A 19,439-nucleotide genomic window follows, 5' to 3' on the forward strand; every position below is an offset into this window, starting at 1 on the left:
CTTATAAAACATCAAAGCTTCGGTATAGCCATTTACTTTGTGGGGGAGTTATGCTCTCTGAGTGCTCTTTTGTGTTATTATTTATCACCATATTGTTATCACCCTGAGTCACATTAGTGTTTTGACCGGCATTTCAGTATGTAGCAGATACATTAAAGGTGAATGGCGGCTTTGGAGAGCTGCTGAGTAAAGTACTGCAGAAATGTGAAAAAACAAAGAGAAAATAAACACTCCATGCTGCTCGGCTCACTGTAAAAAAGTAACTTTACTGTCTGTAAAGAGCTTTTTTAAAGCTTGTCTGGCACATTAATGTGGCACAACCCCCACTGCCCTCCTACGCTACATGTTAAGGTCACCTCTGTTACATTAAAATGTCATTTGTGAGGACTCTCTTAGCTCATATTGCCAGCTAATTCACCGCGCCTCACTGTCCTGACAACCTTGATATAGCTCGAGCGTCTCTCTCTCTCTTGAGAGAGACACAGAGTTGGTATTTTGTCAGTATTGGAGGTGACGTGACATCCTCAGAAAATATGTCCTCACGCCTGGCCTGCAACATAGAGGGTAAAGCATATGAAGGTATAGATAAAGGTTATCCCAAGCCTTATCTGAGGATACAGTTTCTCCTTATACGTCTGCTGTTGCTGTGGATTCCTCCCTGGTCCTTTGGTGTTTGAATGCACAGCTTTTACCCAGGGTATTTCCTGTATGCTTATATACACCATGGCCTGTCCTTTACCTCTTACCTTTGAGCTACATGCGCTTGCTTTCTGTTTTCATCTCTTCCACCCCTTTTTCCTGTGTGTTTCTCTCTGTTTATGCATGTTCTTCTACCCCTGCTGGTAGATGGCCTGAGAGGAGCTTATTTTCCTGTCTGTAAAGGGGTTCCAGGTCAAAGATTATTTTGGATGAATGTGTTCCTTCAGCCATTTGAAAGGCGACTGCTTGTATGTAGGAATTTTTTTTATACACAGTGAAAAAATCATTCTTCCTTCAAGACATAACTGATTTTATTCTTTTTAGTCTTCTTCCTTGTCTCCTTTTTTTCTAATCCGGACCAAGCAACTATTTATTATACCTCTCAGTCACGATACACATAAAACTGTGCACATCCTACTGTTTACTTCCGTTTGATGGAGTGTCTGTCAGCATATTGTGTCGCCTGAATGGTTCCACTCACAATACGAGCACACTACGGGTGAGTGTAGGTACACTTCAGAGAGTGTACCTACACTCACCCATTGAAGAGTTCTGAGGATGTTGTTACGGTCTTCTGTTCGATATGGCAGCTCATTCAGAAACACTCAAATGGAGAGACATGTGAGCACCCACGTGCAGTTCCTTTGCTTCAATGACACCATATGAAGATCAAGTGTTTTGTTTTGACTCCTTACATTAGGTTATTTTATTTAGTGCACTTATATCTGCATTTGAAAATGTCAAAAGGACAATTCATTGAAGTACCTATTTGAAATATATGCCTATAGTCTCTCTCTCTCTCTCTCTCTCTCTCTCTCTCTCTCTCTCTCTCTCTCTCTCTCTCTCTCTCTCTCTCTCTCTCTCTCTCTCTCTCTCTCTCTCTCTCTCTCTATATATATATATATATATATATATATATATATATATATATATATATATATATATATATATATATATATATATATATATATATATATATATATATATATATATATAATTTTTGCGACACTGATCACTCAGTTCTTGTTTCCAAGGTCTGTCTGACATATATGAAGAATATACTTGTTCTGGCTCAGACTACACTGAAAATGTGTTTTAGGCAAATGAGCAGTGCTCTTTGAATAAATACTTTTGATATGCTCATAAGAAACGTTTGACATGCTCATAAGAAACGTATTAAAATCCCACTTTCTGTGCTTGTCTAGGCCTGTAATAATGGGAAATTTTGTTTTTCTGTGGAAATGCAAACTTTACGGGCTCCTCCCCTGATAAATAAAATTTGAGGAAATGTTACAGCCACATCTCCCCCTGTGAACTCACCGTTTAGTTATGCGCCTTAAAAATTCAAGGCAAATGGGAGCACTCAGAAAGGTCAGTTCTGATTGTGAAAGGGTCTTATTAATTTTACATCAACATCTCATCAGTATTGGATAGCCTCACCTCCCATCAATCCCCTAGTCTATACGAATCTCTTGATTCAAATAGGTTAGTTCAGTCCAGAAGTCATAGACTGTCACACAGGAGAAGTGATGAGGGTGGACTGGGCACTTCATAACAAATATGATACATTTCTTGCTCGTAAACCATAGTGATTATAGTAATGATGTTTATCCAGCCTGTCAGAGTAAAAATAGCATCAAATGAGAATGAGCTCATGCAAATATTTGTTTTATTCTTTCCAGCATGCACACACTCATTTCTAACATGCTGGGATGCTATTTTAAATCAATAAGTGGCCATGATTTACAAAATGTCATACAGTTAGGTCCATCAATTTTTGGTTCTGCACACCACAGTGGATTTAAAATCAGCCAAGACGTGATTAAAGTTGAGACGTTCAGCTTTAATTCAAAGGGTTTGTTATTGGTAACACTGTAACTGTTTAGGAGACCCATGAAAGTTTTTTTTTCTAAAGATGTTCTCAATCCTAGATGGCCTCTGTTACAACACTCCAGTCGTTTAGGCTAATTTAGTAATTAGCCTAAACGACTGGGTATAAGAAGAGGATTCCAGAGATGGTGAGTCGTTTTAAATAGACATGGGGAGTGTACACCACTCAATACAAATACTGAAGTTAAACAATTCAGAAATAAATCTTCTGAGTGTAAAATTGCAAATTCTCATCTATGATCCGCAGTATATTGAAAGATTCAAGAAATTCTTAGAAGTGTCTGAATGTAAGGGCCACGATTCTGTAGTAAAAATTAGAACACGGGGTCAGAAACACTTCTGATTCCCATCGTCAGTGAACTGTTTAACAAATTCAAGTTAAACCAAATAACACACAAAAAAATATGTATTCTTTTCACGAGGAGATGTGATGACGACTCAGATTTGACACCTCAGCATATATTAATAAAGATGGGATTTCACAATGATTACAGTAGTTTCTGGTTTTGTCCAAGGGTAGCTGCATAGGTAGAAAACACTCTCATCCACTTCTGGTGCAAATCCAGTCATTATTTTACATAAGCAGGCCTGAAATATGAGAGAAACCGCTCAGTTCAGAAAAGAGGACCAAAGGTTGCTCATAGTAGGCTTCCGAGGGGTAAAGAGTGAGGCCACATGGAAAAAGTCTGTCACCACTTCATCAGAGATGCACCGAGGTGAAGTGGGAGCTGTCATGAGGAATAAAAATTTATTGTTGTGGATAACCATCATAACATCTGATGTATTGATGGGAACTGTAAAAGTCAGAATGTACAGTGGTATTGTGGGTAGCTTGCACCTCTTTGAAAGCACCATTAATGCTGATTGGAGTACACAGGATTTTTACACGTTGCCATCCAGGTGTTGTCTTTTTTAAAATATTGCTCAAGACAGTGTAAAACCATATTCAGCACACCTCTGTGGAAATATTTGCTTTTTCAAAACTACAGCATGTGACATCTTTTGTGATGCAAAAATAGTTTCCTTTTTTTATGAATGGTAAATGGCCTGTATTTGTATAGCGCTTTTCTAGTCCCTAAGGACCCCAAAGCGCTTTACACAACCAGTCATCCACACATTCACACACTGGTGATGGCAAGCACAGCCACCCTGGGGCGCACTGACAGAGGCGAGACTGCTGGACACTGGCGCCACCGGGCCCTCTGACCACCACCAGTAGGCAACGGGTGAAGTGTCTTGCCCAAGGACACAACGACCGAGACTGTCCAAGCCGGGGCTCGAACCGGCAACCTTCCGATTACAAGGCGAACTCCCAACTCTTGAGCCACAATCTCCCCATGAAGCATGTTGCTAGTATCAAATTCAAAATGAGCACATTGGAAAAAAAAACATTTAAACGCCTTAGATTTGTTGTTTGAAATTTTATGTCTGTTGTGTCTGTACACAGACTTTTTACAGTGTCCCAGATTTTTTCTTTAAAACAGAGGTATAGTGTAATATAGCTGCATGTTATGAGCTTTGCAGTCTGTAGAAGCTGATAGTGAGTCTTGAAACTTTCTTTTTAATTATCATTGCGACATCTGTCCCACAATCTTTGAGTTTGCTTTTTTAAAAATACAACCTTTGGGATTTTTGTATTACTGACCATTCTGTTAGGCCTTGGACTGAATTTGTACCCCCAGATGTTACTTATTCTTAGCGAGCAGCGCTGCCACGATCGTGGGAGAGCTTTTTTGTTAACTATTGCTCCAGATTGCCTCATTGCAAAATCAAACTAATCTACTGCAGAACGATGTGCATCTTATTATCCCAGCTCTTAAGGGTGGAAATTGGTCTCATGTAGTTTGTTTTTATTACCCTGTCACAGAAGCTGTTTAGCTGCGTTTTTAAACTTCCCTCAGTTCTCTCAGAGGAATGTTTTTGCTTTATTTTGGATCATCATGCCAGGGTGCCCAATTTATTAGATCTTTCTCTCTTTAGTCTCCTGGATGATTTGTGTATGTATCTGAATATCTGTGGTTTGAAAAGCAACAGGAAAAGTCACCAACTGCGTAGCATGGGCTCTTAATTGTTGCTTTTGGCAAAGTTGTGATGCTGCATTTACATTACAGTTTTGCAAAGTTTTTTTAAATTAATTCATTCTAAATGCTGGATCCTATTTCGTTAAGCCTCATTCGTGAAATCGCATTGAGGTCAGGATCTGTTTTGAAAATTAAATGTGCACAAGAAGACGGCAATCCAGGAAAAACCATCTATTTCTAACACATCAAGTACAAAAAAAACTTCAGAGATTATTAAGAATATAAGCTGTAATTTTAAGCTGTGCTGCAACTTTTAAGTGCAAAGACTGGATGCCAGTTATCTCTGTACTCAACTAATGTAAGATATTGCAGCTTTTACCCAACCAGACTCGTACAATAAGTCTGCAATGTGAAAGTGGGAGCCAGAATTGAAGAAAGTCTTCTCTGTGAGGTGCTTGTTTAATGATGTTTATTGAGTATTTGAGGGAGAGAGCCGGGGATTTGCGACTGTCCCTCGATCGAGGAAAACTGCATTCTCTTGTATTCTCTTGTCTTGTAAAATGTGAGGCATTTGTATTTTTTTCTGCTTGCTCCTGCTTATGCCCACTCGCACAATTAAGGGAGAAATTCACTTAGCAGCACTTTCTTTCCAAACCCTCCCTGATACTTCTTGGCATTTGAAATGTGCATAATGATGGGAAACTGTCTTGAGAAAATCAAATGCCTAAAATAGATCCCGAACAGCTTCCCAGCTCTCATCACTGAACTCGTGGAGAGGGATGTGTCCAGCGAGGTTGATGACTGCTTCCAGTGATGGTGTAGATAATGTTTTTATAACTGCAGGTGTGATGGGCAGATCACTCACACTCAAACTCACACTTTCTGTGAGTGCAGTCACGCTTACTTCTTCTCATTAAGCCCTGCTAAAGATCTTAACCTTCGCACTCAAACACCCCTCACTCTGGTTGCTTGGCAACATGGTGCTGTGATATGGTGGTGCTGGTGGAGAACATGAAATGCTATAGGTTCATGAGCACGCCTATCTAATTGGCACTGTTAGTCTGTTTGTAGTTAAAGATATATTTATCTGTTTTCTCTTTTTTATTGACACAGGTTGAATTTAGTGGATTGCAAATTGCCAGCTTGCTTTGTGATGCAGTGAGAAGTCCCTCTGTAGCCTGTTTATAAGCTTGGGTACAAGTAATGCTTTTAAAAAGATGCGTTTGTTTTCCTTGTATTATTGTGGAGTCATTACCTTACAGTATTAAGAATCTTCAGGTGACTGTTGTTGTTATTTGAAGCTCTAAAAATCAAATAGAATTGAATAAAAATTGAATTGAATTGGGGAAGCAGCACTGGAGCTGGAGACACCAACAGATTCATTAGGAAGGTTGTTTCTGGGAGTGGCTTTGGTGGAGTTGGGGTCACTGAACACACTGTTATACATTGTGGATTACATGTCCATCTTCTTCACCGCTCACTAGACAGGCAGCATTGACTGACTGAATCTGCTGCACTGTCATACGGACAAAGAGGAAAGGCTGTGACACTCCATAATACAATATATGTCTGAATGAGGTGTATCTGCAGGATAATACCGAATACGTTATCATTTTATCATATATAAACAATTTATTTTAATACTATTAGTACTATTACTACTACTACTACTACTGTCAATATTACAATAATTATTATAATTTCATGATATTCATTTTAGCTCCTGAAACAAAGGAATTTCCAAGACATGGGATTAATAAATGATTTCTTATTGTATTAGAATGATCAGAATATTAACAAAATATTGCGCTTGGGCTAAAAGAATATTAAAGTGGATGTATTCATCTTTATCCAGACTAATTTTCCACCCACATCACATCATGTATATCTGCAGCACTGGGCTTGTTGTACAGATGCACACAAATCAGACAAAATGTATTAGAGCTTGACTGAACTGCTGTTATCACAGCAACTACAAATTGTTGATATCCCTTTGCTTTCCTGCATGCCTGCTAAAAGGATGCTTTATCACAGACATCATAGACGTACTTCACTGTTGCAGTTAAAGTTTTAAAAGTCGTCTCTGTATTAATGTGGAAGTCAGTGACACGGTTACGTTGAAGTCTAATCGCTCACCTAGTGTGCACATCAAATATTTCCAAATCTGCTCTGTGTATTTCTGTGATTACATCTCAGTACCGTCCCTGTTTTAATCACTTCTTATTTTAATTAACACTTACATAACATGAAAGTGTTTCTTGTGACACAGAAAGTGTTTTCCAGCAGTGTCCTTGGATGATTAGCATAAGCAGACTTTAATTAGATGTAATGTAGAAGACGGCCAGGAATCCGTTTTGCCCATCTCAGTAGCCCATATCTTTATTTCACACTTTTAAAAGTAGGTGCAATAGAGCTAAGGAAATACAGCACAAAGTTTTGTAAAGAATTAATCTAAAAAGGCTATTTTGACCTTCTTTTCATTATTGCTCTCTCTCTGCAGCATATTACCCCGGACAGCTACATTCCCTGCCTGACAGATCTGTGTAAGGCATTGTGGGAGGTGATGCTAAGCTACCACCATACTATGCAGTGGCACGAGGAGCATGACAAACAGGAGACCACACCCACTCCAGGTAAGAGTTTTACCTGTTCCGTCATATCAACTCAGTACAATTTCTCAAATTATACTTTACAAATCTTTTATTATTATTATTATTATTATTATTATTCAATTAAATTGAGTTTTATTTATATAGCGCCAAATCACAACAACAGTCGCCTCAAAGCACTTTCTACTGTAAGGTAGAGACCCTACAGTGATACAGAGAAAACAATCAGACCCCAAATGAGCAAGCACTTGGCAACAGTGGGAAGGAAAAACTTCCTTTTAACAGGAAGAAACCTCTGGCAGAACCAGGGACTGAGAGGTGCAGCCATTTGCATGAACAAGTTGGGGGTGAGGGGAAAAGAGACGGCCCATCTCATTCCAGACCATCTCGACTGGGTTTAGGTCAGGTGACTGTGGAGGCCAGGACATTTGACCCGGCACTCCCATCATTCTGCTTCTTGTTCAAATAGACCTTACGCATCCTGGAGGTGTGTTTGGGCTCATTGTCTTATAGAAAAATACACGAGGGTCCAACTAAATGCAAACTGGATGGGATGGCATGTCGCTGCAGGATGCTGTGGTGGCAATGGACTTGGTGAAAATGGGCTCCATTTTTTTTCCCACTGTCAGGGTAGTGCCAGTCTTTCCTTGTTGTTGATTTCCACTTACAATACAGGGAGTGCAGAATTATAAGGCAAATGAGTATTTTGTCCACATCATCCTCTTCATGCATGTTGTCTTACTCCAAGCTGTATAGGCTCGAAAGCCTACTACCAATTAAGCATATTAGGTGATGTGCATCTCTGTAATGAGAAGGGGTGTGGTCTAATGACATCAACACCCTATATCAGGTGTGCATAATTATTAGGCAACGTCCTTTCCTTTGGCAAAATGGGTCAAAAGAAGGACTTGACAGGCTCAGAAAAGTCAAAAATAGTGAGATATCTTGCAGAGGGATGCAGCAGTCTCAAAATTACAAAGCTTCTGAAGCGTGATCATCGAACAATCAAGCGTTTCATTCAAAATAGTCAACAGGGTCACAAGAAGCATGTGGAAAAACCAAGGCACAAAATAACTGCCCATGAACTGAGAAAAGTCAAGCGTGCAGCTGCCAAGATGCCACTTGCCACCAGTTTGGCCATATTTCAGAGCTGCAACATCACTGGAGTGCCCAAAAGCACAAGGTGTGCAATACTCAGAGACATGGCCAAGGTAAGAAAGGCTGAAAGACGACCACCACTGAACAAGACACACAAGCTGAAACGTCAAGACTGGGCCAAGAAATATCTCAAGACTGGTTTTTCTAAGGTTTTATGGACTGATGAAATGAGAGTGAGTCTTGATGGGCCAGATGGATGGGCCCGTGGCTGGATTGGTAAAGGGCAGAGAGCTCCAGTCCGACTCAGACGCCAGCGAGGTGGAGGTGGAGTACTGGTTTGGGCTGGTATCATCAAAGATGAGCTTGTGGGGCCTTTTTGGGTTGAGGATGGAGTCAAGCTCAATTCCCAGTCCTACTGCCAGTTTCTGGAAGACACCTTCTTCAAGCAGTGGTACAGGAAGAAGTCTGCATCCTTCAAGAAAAACATGATTTTCATGCAGGACAATGCTCCATCACATGCGTCCAAGTACTCCACAGCGTGGCTGGCAAGAAAGGGTATAAAAGAAGAAAAACTAATGACATGGCCTCCTTGTTCACCTGATCTGAACCCCATTGAGAACCTGTGGTCCATCATCAAATGTGAGATTTACAAGGAGGGAAAACAGTACACCTCTCTGAACAGTGTCTGGGAGGCTGTGGTTGCTGCTGCACGCAATGTTGATGGTGAACAGATCAAAACACTGACAGAATCCATGGATGGCAGGCTTTTGAGTGTCCTTGCAAAGAAAGGTGGCTATATTGGTCGCTGATTTGTTTTTGTTTTGTTTTTGAATGTCAGAAATGTATATTTGTGAATGTGGAGATGTTATATTGGTTTCACTGGTAAAAATAAATAATTGAAATGGGTATATATTTGTTTTTTGTTAAGTTGCCTAATAATTATGCACAGTAATAGTCACCTGCACACACAGATATCCCCCTAAAATAGCTAAAACTAAAAACAAACTAAAAACTACTTCCAAAAACATTCAGCTTTGATATTAATGAGTTTTTTGGGTTCATTGAGAACATGGTTGTTGTTCAATAATAAAATTATTCCTCAAAAATACAACTTGCCTAATAATTCTGCACTCCCTGTAGGTTTAGCAGATTTCTTCCTTCGAAAAAGGAATGACTGAACCTTGCCCTGTAAAGAGAATGTGAAATGCATGGCAGTGCTTTAGTGCTTTCTTTTTTCAGCCAGTAGCAGAACAATCACTCCTAATTACTCTGTCTCATTCTCTTCTTTTCAGTGGTGCAATGAAATGTGTCATTATAGCTTTACAATTAACCAGTTTTCCAGTAATGCTCAGCAGTTTGATGTATTTTAGTTATGTTGCATTATGAAACTTAAACTAGAACAGTAGTCTGTCTTAATTACTGGAATATGAATTTTATGTACTCATTATTGGATTTACATTATGCAATTAATGTGATCCGGGTGTAAGGATTAGATTCATGCAGAGTTGGTGGACTATGATGCATATGTGACTTTGGGTTTCTTCTGCTTTGTGCTAATACAAACAGGCCTTTTTAGAAGCTGTACAAGGATTTTTTTTTTTTGTGGTAAGACATGTAACACTGTATTTATAAATTATTAAATGTAAAAAGGCACCCAACTCAAGGGATGAACAGACAACTTAGCAAGAACCTAATTAAAATTGTATTTTATATACTTTCATAGCAGCCTTTCACTTCCTTTGTTGAATCTATAAAAAATGCTGAAGATAACAGTTTGATAGGTATAAAATAGCATTTTTGCACCGTGTTTTTTTTCCCAGAGAGCTATTAGCCGAATATCCCAGTAAAAAGTAAAAGAGGCAAAAAAAACTATCTACAGCCAGCGTTGGAGTCATTACTCAAGATTTTCCTCACCTGGATGATTGTGCACGCATCAAGACACCTGTTACATTACTTTGTCGTTATTCTGTAAAAAGACCTGAAATGCACTGTCACATAATTACCAGCTAACAATATACAACTATAGGCTGCAGTCCTACACACCAACAAAAATCCTAATGAGGACACTTTTGATGCTTTTCTTTTTTCTTTTTTTGTTCTATTGACCAGTCCTCAGATAACTGAAGACCTTTTGTAATGCATGTAACAATATAATTGTAACTATCATTTAATTACTGAGAAAACATGGAGAAAAGGTTAAGGTATCAAATTTCATTAGACCAGGAATGAACATAAATGATATGGAGCGTTAAATCCAAATTCAAATCATTGTCAGTATTTTCGTCGGAGGTCAGCTGAGAGGCAAAATGATGGAATTGTGAAGACAGAAATCTGATCCACTGTGGATTTGATTTTTATCAACCATGTAATACCATCTGTGAGGGATCAACCATACTGCATACCTAAATAGGAAAGCGCCCAAGGGAACTTTATCAGTCATAGATTGGCCACCCCAGATTCCAACTTCAATGCTATTGAAGCAATGTATTGTTGCACACTTGGACAAATGACACTTCCAGGCATAGATGAGTTTAGAATCATTTTTCCCAGGGGTCCAGTATCTATTACAATACATTCATCTGTGTCCATTACATGAGTCCCACAGTAGGATCATCTTGACAAAGAAGGAGAAAAGGCAGCCAGGATCCAAAGAAGAGCTTTGAATGTTGTTCAAGAAGCCCGGAAAACTATTCCTGAAGACTATTTAAAGAAATTACTTAAAAAAGCTTTTCTATGAGAGTTCAGGCTGTGTTGTAGAATAAAGGTGGTCACACAAAGTAATGACTTGAACCTTCTGTTTTTGCCGTACTTTACATGCAGTGTCTCTGTATATTTGAACGTTTCAACAAATTGCTGCTTCTGTTGCTCTTTTATCTAGCAAAATACAAAGAAGCTCTATTCTCAAGGCAATTCGTAATTTGTGGTTTAAAAGTTGAATAAAAGTAATAAAGTACACTGGATTTCCAGTTACTGTTACCTGATTACTGTTAATATAATTATCTGAAGAATTTATCGAAAATAAGATGTAAATGAAGACCAGTCATATTAGCCATGCCTATTTATTTTCATCCCCCATATTGTACAGCATTCATTAGGTGAATGAATGAGGGCACAAAAGGATGTCCTAAATGGTTGATGACATGCTATGTTCGCAGGATCCTTCATTAAATGTGGTCGTCCTCAGTGTGGAAAGGACGGGTACCATTTTCCCTTTCCTGAGGCACATCTGTCATCTCACTATTCGATTGACTGTCACCTCCATGTAAAGGTGTCCTTGACCCTGGCTTTGTCCTGGTGGGGTGCGGGGGCGGGTTGTGGGTGGATCGGGTGGGTTGCGAGTAGTAATTTACTGTATAAGCTTTTATCATTTGTCAAAGAGTATTTTGTGGCGATGGTGACCTTCATCTCCCTACCTAACACAATGGATTTGCCGCTGTAGCACACTCCCCGTCGTGTTTGATCAGTTCCGATGGCCACTGGGAGAAGCCGTGGCTCCTTGTGTGGGAGAGCAATTGAGCATGTTGGAATGTACAGAAGCTGCCTTCACACCACATTAATGTTTAATAGCATCTTGGTATATAAACTGAAGTAGGGAGAGTCAATTTGTGTGAAATGTCCTAAGATTACTTCTTTTGGTGCACATTAGAGAACAGAGTGATGGAGTAATCCACAACAACAATGCTATTATGACACAGCATTGCTGTGATGCCTAATATTGTTGCATTGGTGAAACGTTGCAAGGCAGTGATCTAAAATATAACACCATATCTGTTTAACTGCAGGACAGCTTATAACCTAGAAAATGAAAATCCAGGAATTATATATTTATTCTTTCCATTTGTGTGTTATTTGTTATTAATCGGTTCTTAGCTCTGATTAGCTTTTTTCTGCTTTCAAACATTGGCTGAGTTGTGTTTTTCCACTGCAACTTAGTGAAGTTTGTGGTAAATCTAATTGCCATGGAAATCTTTTTAAGCACCTGCATGTTTCAAATAAAAATAATTTCTGGTGGGAGGTTAGATACTATGAATAGATGCCAAGACATTAAGTTTTATTTGTTAGTAAAAAAAACCAAAAACTTTTTATGTCCAGACTGCACTAAACTCTCACTTAGATCATCTTTAATCCTTTAAGATTCATTTGGATTTATTAACCAGGCGTTACAGGCAATTTTTGGCCAGTAATTCATTCTGTTTTTCTCCCTTTCATTTTGTGTTATTTCTCAAATGTATTAAATAAATAAATATATATATTTTTTTATCCATGACACACTAATAATCACCCACTGCTTCTTTTAGATTGTGTTTTGCAGGCTACAATGGTAAAACCTTCCGCTTTGGAAAAATGCAAAGGTTGTGCACGTGCTGCTTTTATATGCATCATATTTTTTTAAGAAAACACACAGAGGGGCCGATGCCTCTGCAGGGGTTTGACCTGTGAGTCACTAAGAACTTTGTTACCTGCGCAGACACGAAAGGTCAAACACTGTTTGCCACCTATGGATTCACAAAGGGTTGCTTTCCCTGCTTTCCCTGTTATTTATTTCCTCCTCTTCTGTAGAAGCAATTGTTAAGGTTTTTATTAGTCAGTGTTGGAGGCTTGCCTCCACCCTCACCAGGTTAGCAGCGGGAAACCACACTGACGTGAACTAAGGTGACAACAGCAGCATAATATGAGAAACTCAGAAAACTGGTGGAAAGATGAAAAATTGGGGCAGGATATTATGTCAAAGTTAATATAAAGGTTATCAGTTCCAAATTGTTTTGTGAATTATCAGAATAAGTTGCTTTTGCTCTTTAAGCAAAACCATAGATTTTATCTGTACTAGATTGATATCAGATTTTCGGGGTGCATCTTATAACCTGTTTGGTTTTTCTTTTCTTCTTTTAATTTTATTTTTTACTGAGTAAACATAGTCATATCTGATTGTCAGTTAATCAAATGAGATTCTTTAGTTATACACATTTACAGGGAAAATTATGGAGTCACTATTTTTAGTCATTTAAATTAATGAGTTTTCCAGATCAAGTAGAGGAAAAAATTGTTGAAACACTTGAAGCGGAGGAAAATCTCATGCAATCGCTTTCTGAAGAAATGTAAAGCTGTAGTTAAATGAGTGTTTGCAGACCTGAGCAAGCTATTACACGTGGCTAATTGAAACAAGTCATGGCACCAGCAAGAGAGTCGTTTCGTGAAACAGTAGAAAGATTTATCCAAATCTTTAAGAAGGAAATTCAATACAGAACATGCAAACAAAGTGAGGGCATCAGGACAGAAAAGAGGAAGCCAAATGAAAACCAGCACGTACAATAAACAGAAGAAAAGAAGGCTACAGAGGGCTAAAGAGCAGCAATTGTAGGCTGTGAATAATGGAAAGGAAGTGATGTTCAGTGATGAATCACCAATCTGCCGTGGATATGCAGCTGGAATGTTTGCTGTTCCTGTGGTGTTCCAGTGAAATGACCACCTAAAGGAAAAATAAAAATAACCCCAATCAACTGTTCCCAGTGGCCATCAGAGAACTGTGGTTATGTTTTTGGCAGGATTTAGGTGCGTGTCATTCTTTCTGAAGCAATCATTGTTGTAAAGTCTAGTGTTTTGTAGGCAAGTGGATGCTAATTTCAAACTATTAGTTATTACTGCAGTGTTAAAAATGGTGGGGAGGATTGTGTGCTTCTTTTCGTACTTACTCTTTTTGGCACACACCCTGTGGATCTCAGTATTGTGTCATGAATTAGTCACTTACAGTTCCTGCTCTCAATTTTATCAGAGCTCTTAGCTTTCACGACCTCTCTTCTACTTGTCTTCCCCAATTTTTGTCCCCGCCCCCCCCCTCACACTGCCTCACATCCACTGCCGCCCGTGTGCTCATTAAATTGAACCCCGATATGTCAAGTTGCCATGTCACCATGTCTCCTAGGCCTGCGTTCTTTTGTCCTTCAGTGAATGATGCGATGGTGTTTAACAACAGCATCCCAATTAATGACTGAAATTAAAACCAGAGATGGGTATCTGTTAAAAATCGCCAGACTGGATTGTTTGTTTTAAAGCAGCTATTATTATTATTATTATTATTATTATTATTATATATATATATTTTTTAATTATTATTATTATTACAATTGTAATGTTATGGATGTAGAATGAAAGTAAGGGCTGTGACGGTAAAATGAAGGGATGGGCTGATGTTAAGGTAAGTAATGAAAATACTTCCAAGAGGCAAGACACGTAGATGAATAAGGCCACACATTTCATATCAGATCAACCCCCCGGGAATTTCTCAGTGTGAAGATTGCAATCAGTTGGTGGGACGAGAAGATAATCATCCATGATAGGCAGGTGCAAAAATATTCTTGCTGACCGGAATTTAAATTAGATCTACGGTTTGGCATAAAAGTTGCATCTCCTTGTCTATTAAATCATTTTGCAGGTCTGGTGCCCAAAGTGAACATCATCAATCCTTGGTAACAGGAGGGGGAGTTTTCACCCTGATGACTATGGAAATGTTTGACCATGTCTGTGATATAAAGCAGTTACAGTGGGGGAAAACAATTATCTCATCCACTGCTGAATTTGTAAGTTTTCTCACTTCCAAAGCAATAAACAGACTCTAATTTTTACGATAGTTTCATTTTAATCGAAAGGTCACTGCCTTCTTTAGACACTCCTTTGTTACCTTGGCTGTATGTTTTGGGTCACTGTGATGCTGGAAGGCGCATCCACAAGCCCATCGTCAGTGTTCTCGTCCAAGACGCGTTGAAGTCATCCTGTACCCTTAGCAGGGAAAAACAGCCCCGAAGCATAATGTTCCCACCTCCGTGCTCGACCGTGCTGATGATGTTCTTCGGGTCATGCTCAGCATTTTTCTTCCTACAAACACAGCGACTTGAGTTATGGGAACGATGCGAGTGCTGAGAGATTTCAATTCTTTCTTGGGTTTCTGAGTAACCACACCAACAGTTGTCACCTTCTCACCCAGCTTGATGTTCTTGTAGCTCACTCCAGCCTTGTACAGTCTCGTCCCTGATGTCCTTTGACAGCTCTTTGATCTTGCCAATAGTAGTGGAGAGGTTGATGGAAGACATTGAATCTGTAGACATGGTGCAGCATGGGATGAAATAATTATTTCCTCATGTGTAGTTGGGATAAGAACAACACGTTTCTTAGTGGTTTGATGCTCTAACATTAATTGCTGGGCATAAAATAAACGTGACAAACCTTTTAGGTCATTAAAGTTGAGGATTTTCATTCTTTAGCTTTACAAGTTTAAAAAAATGTTCATTTTAAACTCAAGATTTAAGCTCTGAATGATCAGGCATCAGTAGTTTTACTAAAATATATTTTTGGACTCATTATTCAGCTAAACCACTTGTTGGAGAATTGTTGTATTTTGGGCATCACTGATCTAAAGATTCTTTACTTTTTGAACTTCTTATCTCTGTAACAAGAAAAAGTACACTCAAAGGCATCGAAGCGTCAGTTCATTGAGGAGTTCCTGTGTTTGTTTTTATTTTCCTTTATGTCTTGGATCCAATTTTTTTTCTTTTGTTCTGTTTTCTTTTAATGTCTTTTCCTGTTTTTTCACTCAGCAGTGACCTAATTCTCCCCTCACAACATCTTGATGTAACTGTCCCTGCTGGCTCTTTCTTTCCTTTTTTGTCATTATATTTATATAATTAGATTTACACAGCATGTGGGCTGTGTAAATCTAATGCAGATTCATGTGTATGGCTTTTTTCTTCATTTTTCTTTTTAAATGGATGCGCTTTTTGTTCCAGCGTTAATATGAAAACACATTCACCACCACAGATTGTTTTCATACGCAGCTTTGTAACGTCACCACATACTTTTCTTTTCTGAGCACATAACGTACACGTACAGTTTTCTCATTTAAAAAATTGCAGGAGATATTTATAGTCGTGCACAGCAGGGCCACTGCACAGATGCTCTGTTTGACAGCAGACGTTTGAGCCAAGCGGAGTTAAATTATGTGTTTGTGTTTCGGTCTGCGGGTCTTTCAGTCATCTTGCTGCATAATTCATGCCTGTTCCCAAATTGAAATTCCATGTTAATCCAATAGGAAGACGATGAAAGGAAAAGGTAATCTATTTGAAAAGGAACCACTGTGATTTTACTTATTCATGTAAATAACACATATATTTATTCGTTTTAATAGAACATAGTAAACACAGCCACGGTTTCAAATTCAAGGTCGGGGTATATTAAAGTCCGGGTGAGCCCAAAGAGTTTTTCACTCTTGGATCTGTGTGATGTCGAAGAGAGTGGATTTCCCCTATCTGGTCATCTTATGCATGAAGCTCCGGATGAGGGGCAGATAATCAGCAGAAGCTACCTTAAGAGGAAAGAAACTCAAACAGCTTATTTCAGACAGAAGATGAAAAAGAAACCACCCAAATTAAGATAAATATTTGATTTTTTTTTTTTTAATAATCTGCAGATCTACTCTTCTCATGTATAAGAACGAAACTATGAAGCTAAGCAAGAGTCTGAAAGTGTTTAAACTACATATTTACTGTATAAAATGTGAATCTTTAAATCAACTATAAAAAGCTGGGTTTTCCCAATCGTTTGGTTTTATTTTACGTTAGAATAGAATTTAATGTGAAACCGAGAACTGCTCGTTTGTTGACTTACAGGCTAACTGCTCGTGGCTTTCCTAAAAATTCCCTTCAAACATGAGAGCGGCTTGAATTTAATGAAAGCAATTTTCAGCTTAGGGGAAGCATCGCTGCCGTTTCGACACGCTACAGTGTCGTTGCCACATGGTGGTCTGATCTATCTGATCGGGGAGATGAAGAAAAATGCACACAGAAAGAGAGGGTACTGACCTGATAATTGAGAAACTAGCATATCTGATGGTGTGACAGTGAACAGGGATCCAGGCCTGTATTAAGCTGTCATCCAGCTTTGTTCTCCTTGCTTCTAGGCTGCTGTCACTCTTCGCTCTCTGTTGGGAGTAACACGATCTACACTCTTGACAGATGCTGACTGTCAGCCACTACAGAAAGTCTCCCACTCTTTAGCTGACAATGAAGGACTTTTGACACCACCGTGTTCCCTTTCATATTAAAATACACCGGTGGAATTTTAATCTTTCATTTAACATAATTACCTTTTTGTGCTGGGAGTGGATTGCGATCCAGTCTTCATTGTGCAAATGCGCGTTAAAATTGCTAAATGATGCAGAGTCTTTGACTCTGAAATGACAGCCAAGCCAGAAGGTAAAGGAGGTGGATCTGAATAGAGAATTTTAATTGGTCACTGTGTGTGTGTGTGTTTTCGTTTTTAATTCAACTGTATGCCTTTTTGACTACCTGCAGAGGATGCTGCTGCCGCCGAGTCCGATGAGCTGGCCGTGGACCGCAGTTATGTGAAGAAGAAGTTGGAGCATGGACTGACACGAATCTGGCAGGTTTGTTGAAAAGTCTGCACCACCGTTTAAAAAACAAAGTTTTTCTGAAGCATTTCTCTTCCATTAAATTTATATTTCATTTTTTATTTTTTATTTTAATTTCTGATCCACTTGGAGCTGCCTTATCACAGGTTCTCCTCCCACAAATCACTGTGTCACTATTATTTCTCTCCACAGGATGTCCAGTTGAAAGTGAAGGCCTACATCCTGGGGACAGACATGTCGAACTTCAAATACGACGATTTCATAGTGGTACTGGATGTCATCAGCAGGTACGCCTCAGGTTTAGTGCAGACAGCTCATGCTTGTATCCAATAATTGGCCCTCATTATCTTGCTATTGCTGTCCCTTCCTCTTTGTGTGCCCCCCCCCCCCCCCACACACACACACACACCTCTCATCCTTTTTTTTAAGTTTTAGACTCACACTCATTCATTCTTATGCTTCCAATAATGGCAACTGTTTTTTGTTAACTATAAAGGTAATTTCTCCAAACCCGTTTCTCCAACTCCCCCTTTTTCCTAGTGTACTAAGAAGAATCATGGATATTTTTTTGGGCCTTTTTCAGTGGGGTACAGTGAAGAGTTACAGGGAAACAGAGCGTGAGAGGAGAAGACGTGTGGCAAAGGGCCGCGGGTCAGATTTAAACCCAGGTATACGGCATATGGGTGCCTGCTCTTCCCGGTGAGCTAAACCAGCGCTCAAGAATCAGAGATGTGGCTCTACAATGTTTTAATGGTGGTGTTTCCTAAATCTAGCAGTGGTATCGCAGTTACTCATCAAGCGATTGTGACGTTTTTTGCATTACGCAAGTTCTTTGTTTAGCTCCGCAGAAAAAATATATCATTGATTCATCAAGAACGATCCCCTCACATCATAGGAGAGAGACAGAAAATACGAAGCAGACTACAAAGATCATTATAAGTTAGGAAACATAAAACTAAAACTAGATCTGGAAAAACCTTTTTGTGAAACGTTTAAAAAGATTATATTAAATGGATGTGAATATAAAGGAAAGTAATGGAAAAAATAGTGGGTGTTCATATCAAATAGACAGGACATGTGTTTAGCTTTAGTCTTTTTCACTTTGGTCAAATTGGTTAACTCAGTCAGTCTGAGGAGGCTTTTTTGGATTTTCACCCCTCAGTCGTAAAAGGCTGGTGGGCTAAGATAAGATAAGATAAGATAAGATAACCTTTATTAGTCCCACACGTGGGAAATTTGTTTTGTCACAGCAGGAAGTGGACAGTGCAAAAGTTATGACGCAAAAATTAGAATACAATAAGAATAAATACAGTACACAACTGTACAGAATAGAATAAAATAATATACTATATACAGTAGAATAAAATAGAATAAAAATATACAATAAGATAAAAATAGAATACGAATGCTATATACAACTGAGTAAAAATACAACGATGCCAGAAAAGATTATTGCACTTAGTGTTATTGCACATGTGTGGATGTGTGTGTTTGTTCAGTTAAAGTCTTTGTTGTGGAGTCTGACAGCAGTGGGGAGGAAAGACCTGCGAAATCTCTCCGTCCCACACCGTGGGTGCCGCAGTCTCCCACTGAAGGAGCTGCTCAGTGCTGTCACAGTCTGCTGCATGGGGTGGGAGATGTTGTCCAACAGGGATGACAGCTTATAGTCGTCACCCTGCTGGGCGGGCGAACAGCGTGGACACA

At 39.1% G+C, this 19,439-nt stretch overlaps 2 protein-coding genes across 4 annotated transcripts in view; one reads left to right on the forward strand and one right to left on the reverse strand.

Annotated features, from left to right (window-relative positions):
* The window catches only part of vps50 (VPS50 EARP/GARPII complex subunit), a 123,819-nt gene that overhangs the window by 49,280 nt on the left and 55,100 nt on the right, over positions 1–19,439 (forward strand). For both annotated transcript variants that reach the window (XM_026156666.2, XM_026156667.2), the window contains exons 13-15: positions 7,111–7,243; positions 17,659–17,750; positions 17,928–18,022. In XM_026156666.2, the coding sequence (XP_026012451.1) occupies positions 7,111–7,243; positions 17,659–17,750; positions 17,928–18,022 (320 nt within the window). The remainder of the gene's footprint in view (positions 1–7,110; positions 7,244–17,658; positions 17,751–17,927; positions 18,023–19,439) is intronic.
* Positions 13,646–19,439, reverse strand: part of LOC113014875 (uncharacterized) — a 51,673-nt gene continuing 45,879 nt past the window's right edge. The window contains exons 2-4 of one of the 2 annotated variants that reach the window (XM_080296173.1): positions 15,293–15,407; positions 14,994–15,187; positions 13,646–13,784 (exon numbers count right to left, since the gene is read on the reverse strand). In XM_080296173.1, coding sequence (XP_080152299.1) covers positions 15,013–15,187; positions 15,293–15,407 — 290 coding nt within the window. In that variant the 3' untranslated portion in view covers positions 13,646–13,784; positions 14,994–15,012. Of the gene's footprint in view, positions 13,785–14,931; positions 15,188–15,292; positions 15,408–19,439 lie in introns of those variants that run through there. The other variant, XM_080296174.1, reaches the window with a different exon arrangement.

The sequence above is a fragment of the Astatotilapia calliptera genome, chromosome 22 (genome assembly GCF_964374335.1).
Source record: "Astatotilapia calliptera chromosome 22, fAstCal68.1, whole genome shotgun sequence".
NCBI lineage: Eukaryota > Metazoa > Chordata > Actinopteri > Cichliformes > Cichlidae > Astatotilapia > Astatotilapia calliptera.